A 23,357-nucleotide genomic window follows, 5' to 3' on the forward strand; every position below is an offset into this window, starting at 1 on the left:
AAGATTTTAATGGAAGTTCTAACTAGAGCATTAAGACAAAAGAAAAAAATAAAAGATATCAAAATTGGGAAGAAGCAAAACTTTTCCTATTTACAGATGACATAGTCCTATATACCAAAAACCCTGAAAAGTCCACAACAAAGTTGATAGAACTAATAAATGAATTTAGGAATGGGGTGGAGGTAGAAGATCAACACCCAAAAATCAGTAGAGTTTCTAAACACCAGTAATGAACAATCTGAAAAGGAAATAAAGAAAAGCTCCAATTTACAATAGCAACTAAAAGAATAAAAAACCTAGAAATAAATCTAACTAAATCGTAAAGGACTTGTGCACAGAACCCCACAAAACACTGCTAAAAGAAATCAAATAACCTAAATAAGTGGAAGGACATTCCACGTTCATGGATTGGAAGACTAAATATTGTTAAGACGTCAATTCTACCCAACTTACATATTCAGTGCAATCTTAATAAAAATTCCAACAGCCTTCTTTGCAGAAATGGAAAAGACAATAGTCAAATTTATATGAAAGAGTAAAGGGCTCCAAATAGCCAAAAACATGTTAAATAAGAACATAACAAATGTACCACACTAACGAAGGATATTGCTAATGTGGGGAAGTATGGGAGGGGTAGGGAGTGGGGCATATAAGAATCCCCTACATTTTTTATGTAACATTTATATAATCTAAGTATCTTTAAAAAATAAAAATAAAAAAAAGAATGAAGTTGGAGGACTCATACTTCCTTATATTAAAGCTTATTACAAAGCCACAGTACTCAAAACAGCTGACTACCAATACAAGGACAGACATGTAGAACAATGGAATTGAATTGGGAGTTCAGAAATCAATCCTCACTTTTACAGCCAATTTATTTTTTGCTATGGTGCCAAATCCACTCAATTGGGAAATAACAGTCTCTTCAAAAAATGGTCTGGGGAAAACTAGATGTCTATATGCAAATAATGAAGGTGGACCCCTACCTCAAACACATACAAAATCAATTCAGATTGGATCAAAGACCTAAACTTAAGAACCAGAGCTGCAAAACTCTTAGAGGAAAACGTAGGAAAGCATCCTCAGGACCTTGTGTTAGACAATGATTTCTTAGACTTTATAGCCAAAGCACAAGTAACAATAACAACAACAACAAAAATGGATTAATGGGACGTCAAAAAAATTTAAAAACTTTTGTGCACCAAAGGACTTTGTTATGAAAGTAAAAAGACATCTTACAAAATGGGAAAAAAGTATTTGGAAACCACATATACATCATCTTGAGTGAAAAAAGCCAGGCACAGAAGGACAAATCTCATATAATCTCACTGATACAAAATCATTAGAATAAGCAAAACTCATAAAGTAAGAAACTAGAATATAGGTTACCAGGGACCAGGGTAGATGTAGAGAATTGGGAGCTAATGCTTAACTAGTATAGTTTCTATTTGGTTCAATGGAAAAGTTTTGGTAATGAATAGGGATGATGGTCGCACAAGATTGTGTACATCTTGAACAGCACTGAATTAGATGTTTAAAGAAGACCCTATGTTGTATAAAGTGTCTAGGTAAAGCAAATCAATAGGTATAGAAAGCAGAGGATATAGGGACTGTGGGTAACAGGAAATAATGGCAAATGAGAATGAGAGATCTTTTGGGAATGAAATAGCCTAAAACTGGATTGTGGTAATGGTGACATAACTGTAAATTTTCTGAAAATCATTGATTTGTATCCTTTTTACTCTCTCTTTTTGTTTTTTCTTTTTCTTTAGTTTTTTTTTTTTTATATTTGTATTCTTAAAATCAGTGAAATTTATTGTATGTAAATTATACCTCAAGGGTCAAAGAGACAATTACATCTATGGAAAAGGACAGAAAGTCCAGAAACAGATCCACACATACACGGACAACTGAATTTTGACGAAGGCAATTCAGAGGAGAAAAGACAGCCTTTTCAACGAATGATGCTGGAACAATTGGATGCCCATAAGTAAAAAACAAAAATTGAACTTCTATCCATATCTCAAACCACATACAAAAGTTGACTCAAATTGATCATAGGTCTAAATATAAAACCTAAAGCCATAAGATTTCTTGAAGAAAACATAACAAAACCATTGTGATCTTGGTTTAGGTGAAAATTTTTTATATCACACATCAAAAGAACATGATCAGGGAAGCGGACTTGGCCCAATGGATAGGGCATCCGCCTACCACATGGGAGGTCCACAGTTCAAACTCTGGGCCTCCTTGACCCGTGTGGAGCTGGCCCGTGTGCAGTGCTGATGTGTGCAAGGAGTGCTGTGCCACGCAGGGGTGTCCTCCACGTAGGGGAGCCCCATGTGCAAGGAGTGCCGTGCCATGCTGGGGTGTCCCCCGCATAGGGGAGCCCCACGCGCAAGGAGTACACCCCGTAAGGAGAGTGGCCCAGCATGAAAGAAAGTGCAGCCTGCCCAAGAATGTCGCTGCACACATGGAGAGCTGATGCAACAAGTTGACGCAACAAAAAGAAACACAGATTCCCGGTGCTGCTGATAAGGATGGGAGCAGTCACAGAGGAGCACACGGCGAATGGTCACAGAGCAGACAACTTGGGGGGGGGGAGGGGAGAGAAATAAATAAAAAATAATCTTAAAAAAAAGAGAACATGATCTACAAAACAATAAGTTCACAAATTGGCTTCAAAAATAAAAGAGAAGAAAAACAAACAAAAAACAAAACATGAATATATCTTTATCAAAATAAAAAAGCTTCTTGTATTCATATGCAAAATAATGAGGAATGAAAGAAATGAATATAAAAATTAACTCAAAATGGATCAAAAACTTAAATATAAGAACTGAAACTATAAAACTCCCAGAAGAAAACCTAGGGAAACATCTTCAGGATGTTGCATTAAGAGGTGGTTTCTTAGAATTTACTACAAAAGCACAAATAACAAAAGAAAAAAGATATAAAATGGGCTCGATGAAAATTTAAAAATTTTGTGCCTCAGAGGATTTTATTGTGAAAGTAAAAAGACAACCTACAGAATGGAGAAAGTATTTGGAAACCATATATCTGATAAAGGTTTAATATCCAGAATATTTAAAGAACTCCCACAACTCAACAACAAAAAGACAACCAACCTAATTTAAAAATGGGGCAAAGACTTGAACAGCCATTTCTCTAAAGAAGATATCCAAAAGACCAATAAATATATGAAAACATGCTCAACATCATTAACTGTCAGAGACATGCAAATCAAAACCACAAAAAAATACCATCTCATACCCAATAGAATAAAAACTCCTACAACACAACAACATAAAGGAAACTGGCAAGTCCACGCCTAAGGTGTGACCCCTAAGAGCTGAAAGCAGGGCTCAGTCAGAGCCGTGACCGCCACCGTCCAGCACAGCAGCGTTCACAAAAGACAAAAGGCGGAAGCCACCTAAGAGTCCGTCAACAGGTGAATGGATAAGCAAGCAAACAAAAAAAGTAAAAGGGTACAAAATATGCACCATGCAGCCTTAAATCTAATTAAGTTGGAGTGGCTGTATTATTACCAAAGTGGACTTCACAACAAGAATAATATCAGGAATAAAGAAAGATATAACGTAATGATGGAGTAAATTCAATAAGAGTTAACACCAAAAGGTGTATATACCAAATAAAATATATGAAACAAAATTGATAGAATTGAAAAGAGAAATAGTATAATCTACCATTATAGTTGGAGTTTTCAATATCTCTTAGTAGACTAGTAGATAGTAAATAGAACTACTAGAAAGGATTTGGGTAAAGTTATATAAGATTTGATAACTCTATAATCCAGGTTCACTTAGTCTACATTTATAGAACAATCCATCCAACAACAGTACAATACACAACCAAAGAAGATATTCAAATGGCCTATAAGCATATGAAAAGATGCTTAATATCATTAACTATTAGGGAAATGCGATTAATACTACAATAAAATGCCATTCCACACCCACTAGGATGACTTTTTTTTTTTAAGTGAAAATAACAGTGTTGGTGAGGATGTAGAAAAATAGAAACCCTCCTACATTGGTGATGGGAATGTAAAATGTCACAGCCGCCGTGGAAGACAGTTTGGCGGTTCCTCAGAAAGTTAAACATGGCACTATCATATGGCCCAAGAATCCTACCTCTAGGGATATTTCTAAAAGAATTGAAAGCAGGGATTTGCACAGACAACTGTACAACAATGTTCACTGCAGCATTATTCAAAATCGTGAAAAGGTAGAAGCAGCCCAAGTGTCTAAAGACCGAAGAATGGAGAAACAAAAGTGGTCCATCTGTGAAAAGGGACCAAGAGCCGGTGCATGCCACAACACGGATGAACCTGGAAGACATGTCGAGTGAAATAAGCCAGGCACAGAAGGACAAGTAAGGTGCGATGTCTCTTACAGGAAATACTCAGAATGAGGAAATGCGTAGAGACGAAAGCAGAATAGTGGCGACCAGGGGGTGGTTGCTCCTGAGTGTGAGTTTGGATTTGGGGTGATGAAATTAGTCCAGAAATAGATGGTGGTGAGAGCTACACAGTATCGTCAATATACTTAATGTCAAAGAATTATCCACTTAAAATGGTTAAAATGATTTTATATTATGTATATTTATTTTAAATAATCTTTTTTAAAAGTCCTTTGAATCCTGTCATTCTCCATGTCTGAAGCCTCGGCTGCTCACCTCCTCAGGGAGGATACATCTGGAGCCTCCCAGCCTAAGGGTCCTGCCTGCTCTACCCTCCTCCCGGTCTGCCTTCCTATCGCTCTCTCCACTCCACGCCTGCCCTCCAGCCTCGGAGCATCCTTACTTGCCATTGCCTCTCCCTGGGACGCTTTTTTTTGCAGATATTGTCATGGCTTGCTCTATCAGTTCATTCAGGAATCTTCTCCAGTATCTCTCAGGGGAGAATTTCCCTGAAAGACTAACCTGTATTAATTTGGTAGTCTTCTCTTGCTACATAATTACCCCAAGTAGAAAAAAAAAAATCTCTCCCATAGATTCTGCGTATCAAATCCTGGAGCAGCTTGCCCGGGTGGGGCAAGCTCACTCAGCCACGGCATCAGCCGGAGGACCTGCTTCCACGGCAGCAGGGATGGTGGCATGCACTCGCTCCCACGCACCCTGGCTGCAGGCGTGTCTCCACGGCAGGGTGGCCGCTTGCCCCAGATGGAAGCCTGCTCAGACAGGGCAGCTCTTCCTGCACGTTCCGTTCCTAGAAGCGAATCGCCAAGTCCAGTGTAAGGGAGAGGACTTGAGCTCCACGCTGAGGGAAGCACGTCAAACAAAGGTCGGACCACCCCGTGCCCACCCCTCTCCACCGCCGTGTGCTGCTTGGGTTTTCTTCAAGCATTAACACTGTCTGGAACGGTCTCAGGTACGTCTTATCAGACGCTCAAATTGGCGCCATGACGTCTGCTGTTCCCGCTGCATCCCCATCGCTGAGGACAGTTCCTGGCACCTAATGGGTGCCCACTAGGGAGTGAAGGGTGAATGTGCAGCCTCGCCCACAGGAGGACGATGGGGAGGTGAGGCCAGCGCGCGCAGGGGTGCCTGGAGATGGCAGTGCACGCACCCTCTTTCCTGCCCGTTAGCTTCCCCTCTCTAACCGACCTCCTCTAGGTGGGAAGTGGGACCCCAGGGAGCTCTGAGGCCTGCGTCTCAAGGCTTCACCTGCAGGCAGGATGCCCCCTCAGCTTCCTGTCTAGTCGGGATCGCAGGGAAGTAACCTGGTGGGTCACGTGACAGCCCCTGGGCCAATCAACGGGAGCCCAGGAAGGACGGCTGTATGATTGAGAGCCCTTCCTAGAACCGCAGGGTTGAAGTCGGGGAGCAGCTCCCCCCAGTTGAAGGAAGGAGTGTTGGGCAGAACTGACAAGCACTGAGATGGGACCAAGCCGGAGAGACGCCCGGGGGTCTCAGCAGAGGACGCTGTCCCACTGCGGCAGGGCCCCGCCTGTTAACCAGGTCGCCCCCAGGGGCAGCCCAGGTCTCCACCGTGGGGCTTGGGGGGGGACCCAAAAGCCAAACTGGGGAGCGGAGCCCAGAGGAGACTCACTCACGGGGAGGGGGCTGCGGCCAGGTACTCCGTCCCCAAACACTGGGGCATGTGAAGAGGCTCAGGGCAAAAGCTTGCGTTGGCGCCCTGGTAGGCGGGCTTCCTGGGGGGCATGCCCCCCTCGTCGGATTGGACGGGTTCCCTGGTAGAAGCACCCCCACCACGCCCCCAGCGGTGCGGCCGTCCTTTAGGAGTCCAGCTTTAGGGGGAGCACCAGCGCTCGGGTGGGGCACCCTGCAGGCATCCAACACGGAGGAGGGTCTCCAGGGCTGGTGCTCCTTCCTCCCTGCGCCCGGAGCGAGGGAGGCGCAGGACCTGCGGCAGCACGGCGCGGGCTGCGGCCCAGGAAACGCGTCCCCTGCGCGGAGAGGGAGGAGAAGGAACGCGGCTGGCGGAGCCCCGCGCCCCTGCGCTGGCGCGGGAGTTTCGCAGCATCTGCCGCTGGCATCGGGGGAAGGTCAGCCCGGGAGGAGCTGGAGGGGACGGCGTGTGGCCCTGACAAGGGGCGTGGCTCCTCCCCACTCTTGCCGAGGGCGGCACTTGGGTGTGGAGACCACCCTGCTTTGTCCCTACCGGGGGCTTTTGCTGTGGGGTCTGCAGAATCCTCAGTTGCTATTGGAAACTGTGACGTCACTGGCAGGGGCGGGGCTTTGACCCTCCTCTGAGTTGGGATGTGGGAGCACACTCTAGGAGAGGAGGGGCCAAGAATTAGGATCATGAGGCCCAGGGGGGCAGGGAGCCTCTGGGAAGGGGCCTTGGGAGAGGAGGGTGGGAGGCGTGCGGGGAGGGGGGAGCTGGGGCCCGCCTCGCCCACAGCCCACACACGGGCGCTGCAGCGAGCGCCTCCCGGGGCTGACCTCCGCGTGGGAGCGCCCTCTCGACTTGGTCTCCACAGCGATCGGGTCCAGGCCTGGATTGCTCTGCTCACAGCGAGGCAGCCGCCCTCACCCTCCCTATTCTCCTCAACCCTCCAGTCACATGGCGGATGGGGGCCCTCCCCCATTTTTTAGCCTTCTGGAGAGAAGGGAGCCCCACTGTCTCCTTCCCCCCAGAGTCTCGGCTTAGGGCCGCCGGACACCTCCGGCTTTCCAGCCCACCCGGTCGGGTGCTGAAATGTCGCTGTGGGGAGGCTTTCACACGCGCGCTCACGGCTCCCATCCGGCCAGGTGAAAGGAGGCGCAGGGGCAGGCAGCTCGCCCTGCCACGGACCCCTCCAGCCCTCTCAGACTCAGCTCCCGGAGGCCCAAGGCGGCACCACCCACTGCCCCGCGACCCCCTCCACACACACGCACGCACCCTGACTCCACTCGCTCGCGCTCCCCCTTGCTCGCGCGCTCTGACAACTGCTCACGCACACGCAGGCGCGGAGGCGGCCCCCTTCGGCTCCGTGTTGGGAAGCGGGGGCGGCGGGACCGGAGGGAGACGTCGGCTCCGCTTTTGGCTCCGCAGCTGCCGCAGTCGCCGCAGCCTCGGGCCGGGACGCGCGCCGCGCAGGTCTCCCGCCCGCGCACCGCGCTAGGGAAGCGCGCCGGGGCCGCTTCAGCACCGCGGACAGCGCCGGCAGCGCCGCCCCGAGCGCGTGGCTCCGCCTGCCTGGTCACAGCCCCCCGCGGCCCCAGGCCCGGGCGCCCCTCTTCCCGCAGCTGGAGCCGGGACCGAGGCTCCCGGGGAAGCCGTGACGCCCCAGCCCGCGGGCGCGGAAGGCGGATGCGCGGAGGGCCCCGCGCTCGCGCTGCGCAGAGCCAGGCCCGCGGCGGGAGCCCGTGAGCACCATGAGCCTGCTGACGCTCGCCCTGCTCCTCTCCTGCTCCTTCGCGCGCGCCTCCTGCGACCCCAAGATCGTCAACATCGGCGCGGTGCTGAGCACGCGCAAGCACGAGCAGATGTTCCGCGAGGCCGTGAACCAGGCCAACAAGCGGCACGGCTCCTGGAAGATCCAGCTCAACGCCACCTCCGTCACGCACAAGCCCAACGCCATCCAGATGGCCCTGTCGGTGTGCGAGGACCTCATCTCCAGCCAGGTGCCCGCGCGCCGCCGCCACGGCCCCCCTGCGCCAGCCCGCCCCTCCTCCCCTGCGGCCCCCGTGCGTCCGGGTTTCCTCCCCTCCTCTTCTGGCCCCTCCCTGCCCTGAAGAGACAGCCCCCAGGGCCACCGGCTCGTTGTGGAGAACGTTTCCCCATCCCCCCATCTCGGCCCCCAGACCGGCCGGTGCTCAGAGGGGCTCAGGTCCTGGCCGCCTCTCGGCGTGTGGGCACGTGTGCGCATGTCGGTGGCTTTTGTCAGCGTGGGTCAGTGTGGGGGTGGGCATTCGGGGTGGGGGGCAAGCAGCCACATGCCACACTGCAGGGCTTCGGGCAGGTGGCCCCTGGGACCCCCTTTGTCTGTGCTTCTGGAACCTCCTTCGTCGTCCCCCCCCTTCCCTCCAGCCACCAGCACAGCCGCGAACCGGGTGTTCCCGGCAGGGGGAGGGGCCGGCCGCTGCGGGGGAGGAGCCCGGAGCACCCCTGCAATGCAGCGCTTGATGTAAGAGGCTGCCGCCACGCGCCGCTCACCCACGCTCACACCCGTGGCACGGCGCCCACGCACGCACGTAACACGTGCACACACACACAGTTGTACCTGCTCACGCTCACGCCCCACACCCATGACACACACAGCCAGGTGCACACACTAACACGTGAGCTTCCACCTCCCAGGCCACAGACACCCACGGGAGACGGGTGTAATCACGAACACACACACACACAAACACACCCATGTCGGGATGTACCTATCCCAGCGTGCCTCGTGAACCCCTGCGTAGCCACGTGTGTGCACATATGCACACACAAACACTGAAAATAGCTTTTTGCCAGGAACCCCTGGCTGCAGCCGGGAGATGAGGGCCAGAAGAGCGAGACGTGGCTCCCCCTCCCCACTTCACAGGCCACGCCCTTGCCCCAGCACCAAGGCCCGTGGCTGTGGTCACACGTTCCATCTGGGGTGAGGGAGGGATGCAGTGCGGCCGAGCGGAGGTGCCCTCTCTGGGGACCCCCACTTTGCCCACAGCTTTACCAGCCATGGGCACTGGCCCCTCAGAACAGCCAGTTCCCTCAGTTACGAGTCAGCTCCCCCACATGCAGGGCGCCCCCACCCCACATGCCGAAGAGGTGGCGCCATGGCTCAGGGTGACACAGGCCTCCCTAGCACCGAGGCCAGCGTGCCACCTCCACCGTGGGCAGGGCTGGGAGTGAGCAGATGGCCTCAGCAGGAGCCGGGCCCTGGCCTCAGCCATCCCCGGACAGGGGCCTCAGTCCGGCCTGGCTGCCCTTGGCACCCCCTTCCCTTCCTGGAGGAGGATGTGGCGCCTCCAAGCCAGCCCTGGGGCTGCCGGACCTGCTGCCCGGCCCACGGGCACTTGTGGGAGGGACCGCAGGGCTCCTGGGCGCTGCCTGCCCGCCTCTCTCCTTGTCCTTGTGGGCGGTCAGGGGTCCTTGCTGGGCCCCAGGGACCTCACGGTTCAGGCCTTCGTCCGCCTCGAGGGTCTCACCACACGCCCCGGGGCTGCCCCTCGGGGGCTCCTGCTCAGTGGCGTGGGGAGGGGCCCGTGGTCCCACTGTGTGCATCGCTCGGCCCCCGGGCTCCTCTCTGCCCCGCCCTGTCTCTAAAGACCTTGTATCCTCAGAGGTTGGTCTGGGCGTCTTGCTTCGCTGCCTGTGTGTCTGGGCAGGCTCGGCCGGCAACCCGGGGCTGTGTGTGTACAAACGGCGTCACCAGGACACCCCACCCCCTGCTGCGGCATCCCCGCGGGGAGCTGCCGGGCCGCGCTCACGTCCCTTCCTGTGTCTGCAGGTCTATGCCATCCTAGTCAGCCACCCACCCACCCCCAACGACCACTTCACCCCCACCCCCGTGTCCTACACAGCCGGCTTCTACCGCATCCCCGTGCTGGGGCTGACCACCCGCATGTCCATCTACTCAGACAAGGTGAGTGGGCCGCGGCGCGGCCAGCTGGCCTCCACTCAGCGCAGGGAGGCTGGGGCGCGCGGCGTGGGCGCAGCGCTCACACACTCCCACGGCGCACAGGCTTGCTCACGTGCTCTTACACAAGCACACTCACAAGTCGTACACGCCACCACTCAGCCACGCCCACATGCGCCACAACCGTGCACACACATGCTCCATCACACACCACACGCTCACACAACTGACACACACTGAACACACTCACCACGCAGGGTTCACACGCTGTCGTAACACGCGTAAATCACGTATACCACCCGTGCATCCACATGCGCTTGTGCACTGAACTCACGTGCACGCACACACAAGCACAGCCTCACACACTCGCGCACACGCACGTGACCACTGACTAACAGCTGCAGTAAAGCCTCAGGAGAAGATGCACACCAATGGGCAGGGGAAGGGGTGAAGGGGGCTTCCTGGAAGAAGTGGCGCTCGGCCTTGAAGGGGAAGTTGGAGAAGTGGAGGATGGAGGACGAGCCCGGGGCATCACACCAGACTCAGGGGCAGCTGCAGTCCCTGCCTGTCCACCCAGGATGGCCACGTGTGTATGGGGCCACCAGGGGGGCCGCTCCTGATAGAGGACGCTGGCCCGGGCTGCTGTTTGTCAACAACCAAGGGTGCCTGGGCTTGGCCCCCTCACGGTCGGTGGGCTGGGGCCTTCGGCTAGCGCTGTCCAGTCCTGGACGGGCAGTGTGGGGCTGAGAGGGCACGGAGTTTGCAGGCGAGGAAAGGACAGCCCGGGGAGCGAGGGTCTTACTGAGGGCGCCCAGCTGCCAGTCGGCCCCCGGTGCGGGGAGGCCCCACCCGGGGGGCACATCGGGCTGGAAGGGCTCCCACAGTCTCTTCCACAGTGGGCTGGGGGCCGCTGGGCAGGGGACACCCTGCTGGTGCCTGGACCTGAGGTCGGATGTGGGCTGGCGCTCACGGGTCTCTGCTCTTCTCCAGCTCAGCCTGCCCGGTGCCCGCAGCCCCAGACGAGCTGCTTTAGGGCACAGAGCTCATTGCAACCAGGTCCAGGGGTGTCTGGCAAAGACGGGGTGGGCTGCCCTTAGGTGGGGGAAGTGAGGCCAGCTCCCCAGAGCCGCAGGGAGGGGTTCCCGAGGACGGCTGCAGCCCCCTTCCTGAGAGCGCTGCAGGCCCGACGACCAGCCGAGGCACTGCTTCGCCCCTGGCGGGGAGCAGGGCCGTCCTGTGCCTTCTGGCCATGGCTCCCTTGCTCTCTGGGCACCTGTGTCCTCAGATGTAAAGGACAGAAGACTGTGCAGAGGAAAGTGGCCAGGAGCAGTGAGGCTGGGGGAGCACTCTCACCTAGCGGGGGCCCAGCCTACCACGGCCCAGCACCCAGCCCCCAAGGGGGGCCCAAAGCGATGCCCGAGGCTCACTGCTCCACCCCAGTCCAGCGCCCGGTTCCAGCACAGTCAGGCCCAACACGCAGGCCAGGGAGGCCCCAAGTCAGGCTCAGTCCAAGACCTCACCTACAACCTGCCTTGCAGCCCATTTCGTCAGGGGGATGGTGGACAGAGGCACAGGGAAATGCTTGCCCTTGGGATCCAAAGCACCGTCCCCAGGTTACAAAGAGGGAGTGCGTGAAAAAATAATCTGGAGGCCTCAGAGTACCACAAGACCAGTGTGGTGCTCAGGGACACTAAAAGGACTAGCGCCCACCTGGACAGACACGAAGGACCTAGGTGAAGGCAGTAGAGCCTGCTCTACTCCAGGTTGGCCTGGCCATGCCAGGACACTGGGCTGGGTGGCAGCTAGAGGACACAGAGGAGCAGGCAAGGCCAGTGGGCGGCAGGCTCTGGTGGAGATGTAATGTCTGTCCGCAGTGGGAAGGCTTCAACTTGGGGAGCCCCTTGCCCAGCCCCCGGGGTCGCCCCACTGCTGCCTGTCGGCAAGAACTTCCGGGTGTCCAGCAAGGGGGGGGCTTCTGCGAGGGGGTGAGCTCACCCCTGGAACAAGCCCATGACAGCAGGTGCCCCTGGAGTCCGGCTGAGGCAACACCGAGGCCTCCTCCATTTCTCAGATTAGATGATGTGGGGGGAGGGGAGGAGCCAGCAGGGGCGGGAGGGAGAGGACCCCAGGCCCAGCAGGTGCCCCCGGGGGGAAGGGCCAAGCTGGGAGGGAGGCATGTTCAGGTCCAGGCTGTGAGGAGGGCCGCGCTGGTGTCCGGGGTGGGGTGCTGGCTGGCCCCTGCCGGGCTCTGGGGTGGGGAGCTGGCGGGCCCCTGCCGGGCTCTGGGGTGGGGTGCTGGCTGGCCCCTGCCGGCCGTCCAGGGTGGGGTGCTGGCTGGCCCCTGCCAGGCTCTGGGGTGGGGTGCTGGCGGGCCCCTGCCAGGCTCTGGGGTGGGGTGCTGGCTGGCCCTTGCCGGGCTCTGGGGTGGGGTGCTGGCGGGCCCCTGCCGGCCGTCCAGGGTGGGGTGCTGGCTGGCCCCTGCCGGGCTCTGGGGTGGGGTGCTGGCGGGCCCCTGCCGGCCGTCCAGGGTGGGGTGCTGGCTGGCCCCTGCCGGGCTCTGGGGTGGGGTGCTGGCTGGCCCCTGCCGGGCTCTGGGGTGGGGTGCTGGCTGGCCCCTGCCGGCCGTCCAGGGCGGGGTGCTGGCAGGCTCCTGCCACGCTGGCGTTGGGGTGGGGTGCCGGCTGACCCCTGCTGGCCGTCTGGGGCGGGGGGTGCTGGGTGCGCCCCTGCCGGCCTCAGCCCCGCGCCCCCCGCAGAGCATCCACCTGAGCTTCCTGCGCACGGTGCCGCCCTACTCCCACCAGTCGAGCGTCTGGTTCGAGATGATGCGCGTCTATAGCTGGAACCACATCATCCTCCTCGTCAGCGACGACCACGAGGGCCGCGCGGCGCAGAAGCGCCTGGAGACGCTGCTGGAGGAGCGCGAGTCCAAGGTGAGCGCGGCGGCGGCGCTGCGCGCGGAGCAGGAGAGGAGAGGAGCGGGCGCGCCCGCCGCCGTGTCTGTGGCTCCGTGTCGAACACCCTCTTCTTTCCATCCTGCATGGCCCGCACCACCACGTCTGGCGAGCGCCCGCCCCGGCCTGTCCTCGGCTCATTTCACTCGCTTTTGCCATTAGTCGAAATCTCCTTCGTGTCAGTCCCTGCGGGGCCAGGGCAGGGCCTGGAGCTCCGCAAACACCCCGCGCCGCCCGCTCTCGGCGCCCCGCGACTCCCCCGGCCCAGCCGCCCCCGCTCCGACGCCTCCCTTAGGGTGCCCCTCCTGGGAACGACGCCGACCCCGCCTCTGCGCCCTCGCGGCGCCCCGAGTTCCCTCCCCAAAGACCCTTCCCCGCGGTGACCTTTGCCACGTCCTCACGCTGGCCTCGACCCCCGACCCTTCTCCCCTCAGCGCCCCATCACCCTCACCCAGCCCCACGGCCCGCGGCCCGGCCTCCCTTCATCGGGCCCCCCAGCTCTCGCCTCCTCCTCCCCGTCCCTCCCTCTTAGGGGCGGGGCTCTGCCACTGGGACCCGCCCTGACCGCCCCACCCCCAGGCGGGGCTGCAGAGAGACCAGAGTGGGGATTTCTGGGGGTCCAGGTGACCCCGTCCCCTCCTTTACTCGCTTCCACACGGGCCTGAGGAGCTGGTGCACCCAGAGAAGGCCAGGGACCCCCCTGTACCCAGCCCCAGAACCGAGGGCTCTGGGCACCTGCCGCTTCCGGGGTGAGGCAGGGAAGCCAGACCAAGGGGACGGGGAGCAGCTTGCACCCTGGGCCCCTCAAAGCGTCACAGGCCCCGAAAGCGAGTAGAGGCCCCCTGCAGGAGATGAAGCCAGGGGGCAGATCCAGAGGGTCCACAGGGGGTCCTGTCAGGGAGCCAGAGAGTCTGGGGAGGGGGTGGGCTAACAGGTCCCGGGTCCAGCACCCCCACAGGTGGGAGACCAAGGAAAGGGGGCTCTGCCATGCCCCCCGCTCTCCACACGCAAGTCGCCGCCTGGTGCTGCCCCCGCTGCCGGCAGGCTCCGTCACACAGCTCACACGTGCCCAGTGGTGTGCACGCTCATCACTCTCACACACCCCCCATTCACTCACACCGCACACCCAGCCACACTTGTGCACCCCCAGGCGTGTGCTCTTAGGAGGCTTCGGGTGCGTGTGCCTTCACACACGTGTTTGCATACAGTCATTTCCCAAAACAGCTCCGGCGCACACTCAGCCCCCGGGCACCTTCCCGCGGCCTTCAGGGCTCCCCAGCACCGGCCGGGCACACACAGCTGGACACACGTGCGGGCCCAGCCCCGCAGGGGCATGCTCAGCCTTGCTTGTGTATGACTGCCCACATCCGTGCCCGTGCACACGCGCAGGCCGCTCCGGCCCTCCTCGCCCCCCAGGCTCACGAATGCTCACGCTGACGTACACCGCCACAGACACACCTCGCCCCCGCAGACGCACAGACACGGCCACCCTCGCTCTCCAGCGCACACGCTCCCCGGCTAGCAGGAGCACCCCAGTCTCCAGAGAGGCAGAAGGGGACATGGGTGGGGGAGGGGCACAACAAGGGGCAGGGCTGGTGCTGCTGGGCCGCACAGCAGGTGCATGTCAGGGGAGGGGGTGGCAGGTGGGACCCTGAAGGGGGCTGCATTGGGCATGGACGTGAACAGACCCCCCACCCTAAGTGGCACCCATCTCCGAGCTCACGGCTCTGTGCAGGGAGCTTCAGTGGGTGCAGCAGCTCTAGCCCCCATGCCTGCGACCCCCAGCCCCGCCCAGGCCCCACCCCATCCCGGGCCTCGGTGTTTGCGAGCTCCAGGTATGCACCTGTCTGCAGACGTGCCGAGGAGGTGGTGTGATTGCTTTGGCGCCGTCATTTTCAACCGTTTATAATCTTCTTCTGTGTCTGCATATTTTCTCTGTGCACATTATTCATCAGAGTAAAAAAAGGAACTATGACAACCTCGACCAACTGTCCTATGACAACAAGCGCGGACCCAAGGTATATATGCATGGACGTGCACGCCACCCACCGACTAGGGCGCCCGGCTCGCGGCACGCGGCCACTAGGGCCGCTGTCCGGCAGCCGCGCCGAGCCGCAGGCCTGAGCAGCGAGGAGCCAGGTTGAGAGGCAGGCAGGCAGGCAGGCGAGGGCAGGTGCAGGCGGCGTGGGTGCCCGTGGCCCACCGCCGTGGCCTTGGCTTGCGCCCGCGAGGGCAGGCTCAGCCGCAGGAGGAGATGCTCCCGGGAAGTGCATGCGAACCTCCGGGACCACCAGGGTTTCCTCCACGGAGCCCGGGAGGGAGCCCGCCTGGCCCCCCGCCGGGGGTCTGAGCTGCTCCCGCAGCAGCCTGCGCAATCAGGCTGGAGAGGATCTCCCGCAGTGTGGAAAAGGCGGCCCCATCTCAGGTCCCGGTTGCATTCCAAGTCTTTGCGGTTTCCTGTCCGCTGCACGCCTCTTTCTGAGTCTCGGCCCACGGCAGCTTGCATGCTATGTGCAGCGCGAGGAGAGCAGAGTGAGGCGGAGAGCACAGGCAGCAGGGAGTGAGCGAGCCGGCAGGCTGAAGAGAGCACGGCGGAGGTGAGCAGGACAGGCAGGCCAGGTGCAGGAGGCAGGAGGCAGGAGAGGCCCGCGGCTAGCTAAGGCTGCAGGGGCTCTAGCGGCTGCGCCCACCCTCGCCCCAGAGGCGCTGTGTCCTCCATCCCAGCCTCCGGCTAACACCTCTGCTCACACCACAGGCGGAGAAGGTGCTGCAGTTCGATCCGGGGACCAAGAACGTCACCGCCCTGCTGATGGAGGCGCGGGAGCTGGAGGCCCGGGTCATCATCCTCTCGGCGAGGTGAGGCGGGGGCGTGGCAACCAGTTTGCTCCAGGCTGCACCTGGGCCTGGAGCCCACCCATCCGGGCCAGGGCTGGGGTGCTGCTGAGAGAATCAAAGCTCAACTTCCAACATGCCCCTGTCAAGGAGATGCCCCAGCCTCAAGGCGTGGCTGTGCAGACCCCAGTGAGCTGACAAATGCAGGTGCCCCCCACTGCCCCCCTCCAGGGGTCCTCCTCCCTCCGCAGTCAGTTGCCACCGCTTGCTCCGAGCTGCGCTTTGGGCATGAGGATCTGCGCCTAGTCCTGGGAAGTCCCCAGAGTCAGGAGCAGCTCAGCCCAGCAAACCCTGGGGGTAGGGCCCTGGGGGCCGCAGTGTCGGAGGTGTGCAGGGGAGCCACGTGGGGAGGCCAGAGCCACGGACTGAAGGGGCAGAGAGCTGGGAATGAGGAGACAACTTAGGGAGCCAGGAAAGGGGCCCCTGGGCAGGGCTGGGCCTACCCCAGCTCTGGGAGAGGACGACCCAGAGGAGGAAAGGAGAATGGTGGGAGGAGCAGGTCGCAGCTCCACCCGATGGAGCCTCGGAGGTCCTGTGAGCACCCACCGTCCCTTCTCCAGGTGTGTGTGAGTGCCTAGGAAGGCAGCCGTGGGCATGTGCCCCGAGGAGCACCCCAAACCCTGCTGCCCCGCAGGGGGGCAGCGCCTGAGCCAGCAACACTCCCTGAGGCCCAGAGCAGGCCTCTGCACACTGGGCCACCAGCCGTGCCCTCCCGCAGGCGGCGTGCGGGTGGGACCAACCCCGGCTCGCCCAGACCACGGCAGCGACTAGAAGACCCCCAGCCCCTCCCCCCTACACCCCTTGGCAGCGGTAAAATGGTTTCAGAGTCGTAGGCTGCCTGCTCATGCCGTCCCCCACCCAACGCAGCCCGGCAGGGAGGGCCACGAAGGGCTCCAGGAGAGGGTCCGCTCAGCACAGGCAGAATCAGAGGCTGCCAGGCCCCGCCCAGGGGGCCCCGCCCAGGGAGGCGTGTCTACACTCAACAGAGGGCTTGCAGGAGATTCGGTGGATGTGGTGGGATGAAAGGATGGCTCGGCAGGTGGACAAGTGGGCAGATAGACTGGCAAACGCACAGCTAGCTAGTGAGATGCAGACCCCTGCACCTGGGAGGGAGCATCTCAAGGGACTCCACTCCCCAAACCATGGGCGTCCCCAGTGGTTGGCAATGGGTGAAGGCCCACCCTGCCCGTCCCTACACTGTAACTGGGACCACCAGGACAGACAGAAGCTACACGTGAAGCCAATCCACCAAAGCCGATCATGCTCCCTCCCGGCCGCAGGGGGGTCACTTTCTCCAGGATCTGCCCTCTGGCCACTGAAGCCTGTCCCTACAGACACTGGGGCGTCATCCTCCCGGGACACAGGCTGGGCAGGGCTTGCCCTCCACCACCAGCCCTGGGGGTCAAGGACAGATTGGCAGGCTTGGCTCCAAGAAAAGGGTCAGGCTAGGGAAGGGCACAGGGTCACCGCAGGCAGATGCACACACAGAGTCATGCACATGCACTTGGTGCACACCATTCATACCACGTGCGTGTCCACACACCATCTCCACACCACACACACACATGCACAGGCAAGCACACAGGCACAGATGTTGGCACACATACACACGTATACACACCACTCACACCCACATACATATATATACACACCTTGTATACACTTTCCACACATATGCACACCACTTGTACACATATCCACATGTTCACACTACTTTACACACAAATGTATACTCACCACTCATAAACACCCCACATATACACCACATTTACACACTTCCCACACATATAAACATCACCTGTACACACCCACACACGGATGCATACCACTCATTACACACATATACACACCACTTGTACACACATGCATGCACCCTACTTGTACACACTTTTGCACACATACGCTCCATTCACATCCACCCACACATATCTACACACCACTCGTATACACACCCACATGCACATAAACACAGAACTTGCACACATCCACATACACAGTCACTTGGCTTTATAACCTCCACAAATATATACACACCTCCTACACATTCCCACACGCACAGACAGTATTCATACACACCCTCACACATGTGTATACACAAGTGTACCCCTTGCATGCACGTCCCCACATACACCACACAAATGCCACACATAAAGCACCCGCAGACAAATGCACACACGTGCATTCTCATCCACACCACATGTGTATCCCTGGACACCTACACTATACACACCACATGCTACACAAGTGCACGTGCCACCCCTCTGTACAAGTACTGCACTCCCATGCAAACACTCAGCACACTTAATCAATCACACATACCAGCAGCCCTCTTGGCGACTCCACGGGGCCGGAAGGCAGGCCTCTGTGCCCCGGGCAGAGCCCCTGGCACTGCAAGCCTGCCACATTTATCTCCTTCTCCATGAGGGCTGTGGAAAGTGGTTGGCAGAGAACGCCATTGAGCCTAATTTTAATTTCTGACCAGTTTCCCACACAGTGCAGATAATTCATTACCACAACTTTCTGTCTTCCTGAAAACGTCTTTATTGAGGTCCGTTTTTCCGTACAACAGTGTACCGAGCTTTGCCGGATTGCTTGGGTCTTGTCTAGCCAAAGCCGCTGCCTTGTGTGCGAGCAGCGTCCTCCAGGCCATCTGCCCCGGTCCCAGGCCTGAGTGTCGAGAAGGAGGGCCCTCGGCGCTGGCTTGTGCTGGGACCACCTCTCGCCAGGTCGCTCGTGTAGCTCACGTCCACCACCAGCATTCTCACGCACGGTGAACGCCGATGGTGTGCGTTTCCTGGTTGCCTGGTCCTTGCGACCTCTGCACAAGCCCCTCAGGAAGCCGAGGGCTGCGGCCTCCAGGGCGAGCCCCTGCAGGAGCCCACGCCCAGCCCCCGTGCACCTGCTGCCGGCACCAGGAGGGACCAAGTGCGGGTCGTGGGCCAGGCTCCTCTGGGGCACGTCAGGCCCTGCAGGGAAGGGTCAGCAGGAGGGCTCCGGTGAGCCCCAGGCCTGGGGACCAGGCCCCCCTCACTACCCAGAGGAGTGGCCTCTGCCCTGGGTGGCAGGGAGCGGCTGCTTGCCGGGCTCCGGGAGGGTCAGCCCCTCGGTCCCTCCCTGGCAGCTTCCAGTTGCTGGGTCCCCTCCGCCGGTCAGCAACCAGGACAGCCCCCAGCCCCCATTTCACACACTTGGCCTCGGAGGCCTGGAGGGCTGTGACTTGTCCAGGAGCCCAAGGGGCTGGCTCTGGGTGGACTGTCCAGGCACAGACCTGCCTCTGCCACTTAGCCTTGCCTGCCTGCCCTGTGTGCCCCTCTGCGCCTCGGTTTCCCCTCCTGGAACAGGGGCAGTGCCATCGCCTGCCCCCAGGGGCACTGTGGGCCCTCAATGCGACCATGCGCAGTGAGCTCAGAGAGGCCCCTGGCACTGGTGAGAAAGGTCCCCAGCGAGGCCCCGGCGGCCCAGGCCCTGCGCCGGTGCCTCCTGCGGGGGTGGGGGCGCCTGCTGCTGAGCAGGAGGCCGCAGGGCGGGGCGGGCTGCGGGCCCCGCCCGTCACCCCCGTCTGCCCACAGCGAGGACGACGCCGCCACCGTGTACCGCGCAGCCGCGATGCTGAACATGACGGGCTCGGGGTACGTGTGGCTGGTGGGCGAGCGCGAGATCTCGGGGAACGCCCTGCGCTACGCTCCGGACGGTGAGTGCCGGGCCTCCCCGCCCCCGGGCAGGGCGCGCCGCGGGTGCTAAGGGCCGCTTGCTGCAGGCATCATCGGGCTGCAGCTCATCAACGGCAAGAACGAGTCGGCGCACATCAGCGACGCCGTGGGCGTGGTGGCCCAGGCCGTGCACGAGCTGCTGGAGAAGGAGAACATCACCGACCCGCCGCGCGGCTGCGTGGGCAACACCAACATCTGGAAGACGGGGCCGCTCTTCAAGAGGTGGGGGCGCTCTGCAGGGGCCGGGGCGCTCTGCAGGGGTGGGGGCCGCTCTGCAGGGATGGGGGCCGCTCTCCAAGAGGTGGGGGCTGCTCTTCAAGAGGTGGGGGCGCTCCACAGGGGTGAGGGCGCTCTGCAGGGGCCGGGGCGCTCTGCAGGGGTGGGGGCCGCTCTGCAGGGATGGGGGCCACTCCCCAAGAGGTGGGGGCTGCTCTTCAAGAGGTGGGGGCGCTCCGCAGGGGCGGGGGCGGTCTGCAGGCGTGGGGGCCGCTCTGCAGGGATGGGGGCCGCTCTCCAAGAGGTGGGGGCTGCTCTTCAAGAGGTGGGGGCACTCCACAGGGGTGAGGGCGCTCTGCAGGGGCCGGGGCGCTCTGCAGGGGTGGGGGCCACTCTGCAGGGATGGGGGCCACTCCCCAAGAGGTGGGGGCTGCTCTTCAAGAGGTGGGGGCGCTCCGCAGGGGCGGGGGCGGTCTGCAGGGGTGGGGGCCGCTCTGCAGGGATGGGGGCCACTCCCCAAGAGGTGGGGGCTGCTCTTCAAGAGGTGGGGGCGCTCCACAGGGGTGGGGGTGCTCTGCAGGGGTGGGGGCCACTCTCCAAGAGGTGGGGGCGCTCCGCAGGGGTGGGGGCCACTCTGCAGGGATGGGGGCCGCTCTCCAAGAGGTGGGGGCGCTCCGCAGGGCTGGGGGTGCTCTGCAGGGGTGGGGGCCGCTCTCCAAGAGGTGGGGCCGCTCTCCAAGAGGTGGGGGTGCTCTGCAGGACTAGGGACCGCTCTCCAGGGGTGGGGGGCCACTCTCCAAGAGGTGGGGGCCGCTCGTCAAGAGGTGGGCCGGGCCGCACCTTGGGGTGCACAAGTCTCCAAGGTGGGCTTCAGCTCTCCTCTCAGCCTTCTTAGCTCCCGGGCCACTGCCTCCCCCACCTCCCACACCTCCCTCCTCTCCACGCGTCACCCCTCCCCCACCTCCCTCCACACACACACACCCCCTCCCCTATAGCCATCACCAGGCCCATTTGCAACACTGACTCCAGCACCTCAGCCTCACTGAAGGCACTGCTACCTCACTTTCCACACCCGGTCAGCCCAGAGCCCCCACCCCCTCCCCCCCCCCACGATTGGCAGCCCTTGGGAGGAGGCTTTTGCAGGGGGTGGAGAGTGGGAGCCACCAGGGACTCAGGAGGTCAGACAAGGGGCCCAGGGGCGGCACCTGGGGCCTGTGGGGAGCCAGGTTGGCTGAGGCCCAGATACCCAGGGCAACGGCCAGTGCGCCAGAAGGCTTAACTCACACACCCCGGGGCAGCCGGACCATGGACAAGACCGAGCCTTGACACACATGGACACACCCCCACCCCTGAGAAGCACACATGCGGGCATGCAGAGCCACACTCCATATGGCGCCCACAACAGGGGCACACGTGCACATGCACACACACGTAGAGAGACGTGCGGAGGCAGCCCCCACATGTGCCACAAATACATGCTTGGGGGAGCACAGACACGGAGCTGCTGTGCATCCCACACGTGCACCACGTGTGCACGCAGGCTCATGGATAGGGCCCAGTGGGTGCACCCCACACCTGTGCACGCCCACACACAGACGTGTAGGCACAGCAAGGCAGGGCAGTCTGGAGCTGAAGGGATGTGACCCTCGAGCCAGTGACGCGGCCACAGGACTCCCTGGGGCTCCCACTTCCTCAGCTGAAGGCCACCGCGGGAAGTCCCTGCCCAGGGTCCGGTGCCAGGAGTGCCTCCGCCCCTCACACTGCGGCGCTTATCCACTGGCTGACACACAACCAGGCTTGGCACCAAGGCCTGGCGCCTGGTGCTTTTCATTCTTGGGAGCTGAGCAGGAAAAGAAGGGACTAGGGCCACTCAGAAGGCCAGGGAGGGTCCCTGATGAGTGACACCCCCCGCCCCGACAGAGTTCTGATGTCCTCCAAGTACGCGGACGGTGTGACTGGCCGTGTGGAGTTCAACGAGGATGGTGACCGCAAGTTTGCCAACTACAGCATCATGAACCTGCAGAACCGCAAGCTGGTGCAAGTGGGCATCTACAATGGCACCCACGTAGGTGGGGGTCATTTGGGGGTGGGGGCTGGGGCCTTAGGGTCCTGGGGCCAAGACCCCTGCGCGGCCACCCTCCATCTCATACTCCCACCCCCAGGTCATCCCCAACGACAGGAAGATTATTTGGCCAGGTGGAGAGACGGAGAAGCCCCGCGGGTACCAGATGTCCACCAGGCTGAAGGTGGGGCCGCCGGGCTCCCTGCCCCGCCCCTCGGGGACACGGCGCGCACACCCTCCAGGGAGGTGGGAGAAGGGCAGCCGGGCTCCCTCCCAGGTCCCTCCCGACCCAACCCCTTTGAGTTTGGGGAGGCAGTGTGGGAGAGGACTCCCCAGGAGGGGCTGCTGTAATGGGGAGACAGAGGGGTGGACGGCCGTACTTCTGTGCTCCTGGAGGTGCCACCTCCCCAGCAGTCCCAGCCAAACCCTCTGCACGGCAGCCTTCGTGGCCTCCTGGGGTGACCGGTCAAGCTGTCCTGCCGGGCCCGCAGCTGCCACTCCATCTGGCCTGCCTCTCCGCTGGCTGCTGCATCTCGCCTCCTACACACCACCCCTGCCTCCTCCCTCGAAGCCACCCTTGCTGCTCCCCAGCCAGCCTCTGGCAGGCAGGGTCCTTTGGCCTTGTGCCTGGGACCCTCTCTGCTCCCAGGGTGCCAGGGTGCCCTCCTGATACCCCCTCCCCGTGCTGACCTCAGCAGCACCAGGCAGTGTCTTAGACCAGATGAAACGTGATGTGCCCAACCTCTCTTGTCCCTGACCTTTTCTGGGCCCAGCCCTGCAGCCTGTGGCCAGCCCCTTCGCTCCCCCCTGACTGCCCACTGGTGACCCTTGGCCTTTTGCCGGGTGCCGGAGGAGCACCCCACAGTCAGCGAGTCACCTCTCCTGCAGCTTAGACAACTCACACTGGAAAATGTGAAAGTAACAGCCAAGATGCTGAGGCCAGAAGGTCCCAGAAGGGCTGTGAAATAGGATGGTTTTTTATAACTATTTTTGGGGCCTCACTGATTTTTTCAAAGCACAAGCATATATTATTTGTATAGTAAAAGTCATAATGAAAGTTTAAAAAGCAAATAAGCTGTTTCAGGGGATCTGGCCCGCTGCAGATAAAAGGGAAAATGCTGCCCTCGTGGCTGAGGCTCCCGCCTGCTCCCTCCTGCAGCTCCCCTTCCCCACGCCCACGCCCACGCCCACCCACAGTGCCTCGCCAAGCCTGCACTCTCCTCCAGCACCCCCCATCCCTATCCCTCGCCAGTCCTCTCAGCTCTACATCTGTGCTTCCACACCGAGTGTGGGCCCCTGAGTGGGGGGAGAACCCCCAGGGCCCCCAGGAGCCCCTGGATTTGAGGGCAGGCCAGGGCAGGGAGGCCTGCAGAGGACCAGGGGAGAGGAGAGCGGGAGGGGGGGGGGGCACAGCCAGCCGCAGGGCCTGTGCAGACCCCGAGACAGGCAGTGGCCGCGTGCCGGCTCCTGGGCGCCCGAGGGCGGGGGG

At 60.0% G+C, this 23,357-nt stretch overlaps 1 protein-coding gene and 1 long non-coding RNA gene across 25 annotated transcripts in view; one reads left to right on the forward strand and one right to left on the reverse strand.

Annotated features, from left to right (window-relative positions):
• The window catches only part of LOC131279549 (uncharacterized), a 64,341-nt gene extending 56,701 nt beyond the window's left edge, over positions 1-7,640 (reverse strand). Inside the window, exon 1 of the long non-coding RNA XR_009186977.2 lies at positions 7,429-7,640. This is a non-coding gene — a long non-coding RNA (uncharacterized lncRNA). The remainder of the gene's footprint in view (positions 1-7,428) is intronic.
• GRIN1 (glutamate ionotropic receptor NMDA type subunit 1) overlaps positions 1,755-23,357 on the forward strand; it is a 29,905-nt gene continuing 8,302 nt past the window's right edge. For 3 of the 24 annotated variants that reach the window (XM_071217133.1, XM_071217134.1, XM_071217135.1), the window contains exons 1-10: positions 1,755-6,530; positions 7,912-8,094; positions 9,906-10,040; positions 12,791-12,967; positions 14,944-15,006; positions 15,744-15,844; positions 19,450-19,571; positions 19,638-19,812; positions 21,727-21,871; positions 21,969-22,052. In XM_071217133.1, the coding sequence (XP_071073234.1) occupies positions 7,957-8,094; positions 9,906-10,040; positions 12,791-12,967; positions 14,944-15,006; positions 15,744-15,844; positions 19,450-19,571; positions 19,638-19,812; positions 21,727-21,871; positions 21,969-22,052 (1,140 nt within the window). In that variant the 5' untranslated portion in view covers positions 1,755-6,530; positions 7,912-7,956. Of the gene's footprint in view, positions 6,531-7,017; positions 8,095-9,905; positions 10,041-12,790; positions 12,968-14,943; positions 15,007-15,743; positions 15,845-19,449; positions 19,572-19,637; positions 19,813-21,726; positions 21,872-21,968; positions 22,053-23,357 lie in introns of those variants that run through there. The other 21 variants (XM_071217129.1, XM_071217126.1, XM_071217131.1 and 18 more) reach the window with 20 other exon arrangements.

This window comes from Dasypus novemcinctus, chromosome 8, assembly GCF_030445035.2.
Source record: "Dasypus novemcinctus isolate mDasNov1 chromosome 8, mDasNov1.1.hap2, whole genome shotgun sequence".
Taxonomy (NCBI): domain Eukaryota; kingdom Metazoa; phylum Chordata; class Mammalia; order Cingulata; family Dasypodidae; genus Dasypus; species Dasypus novemcinctus.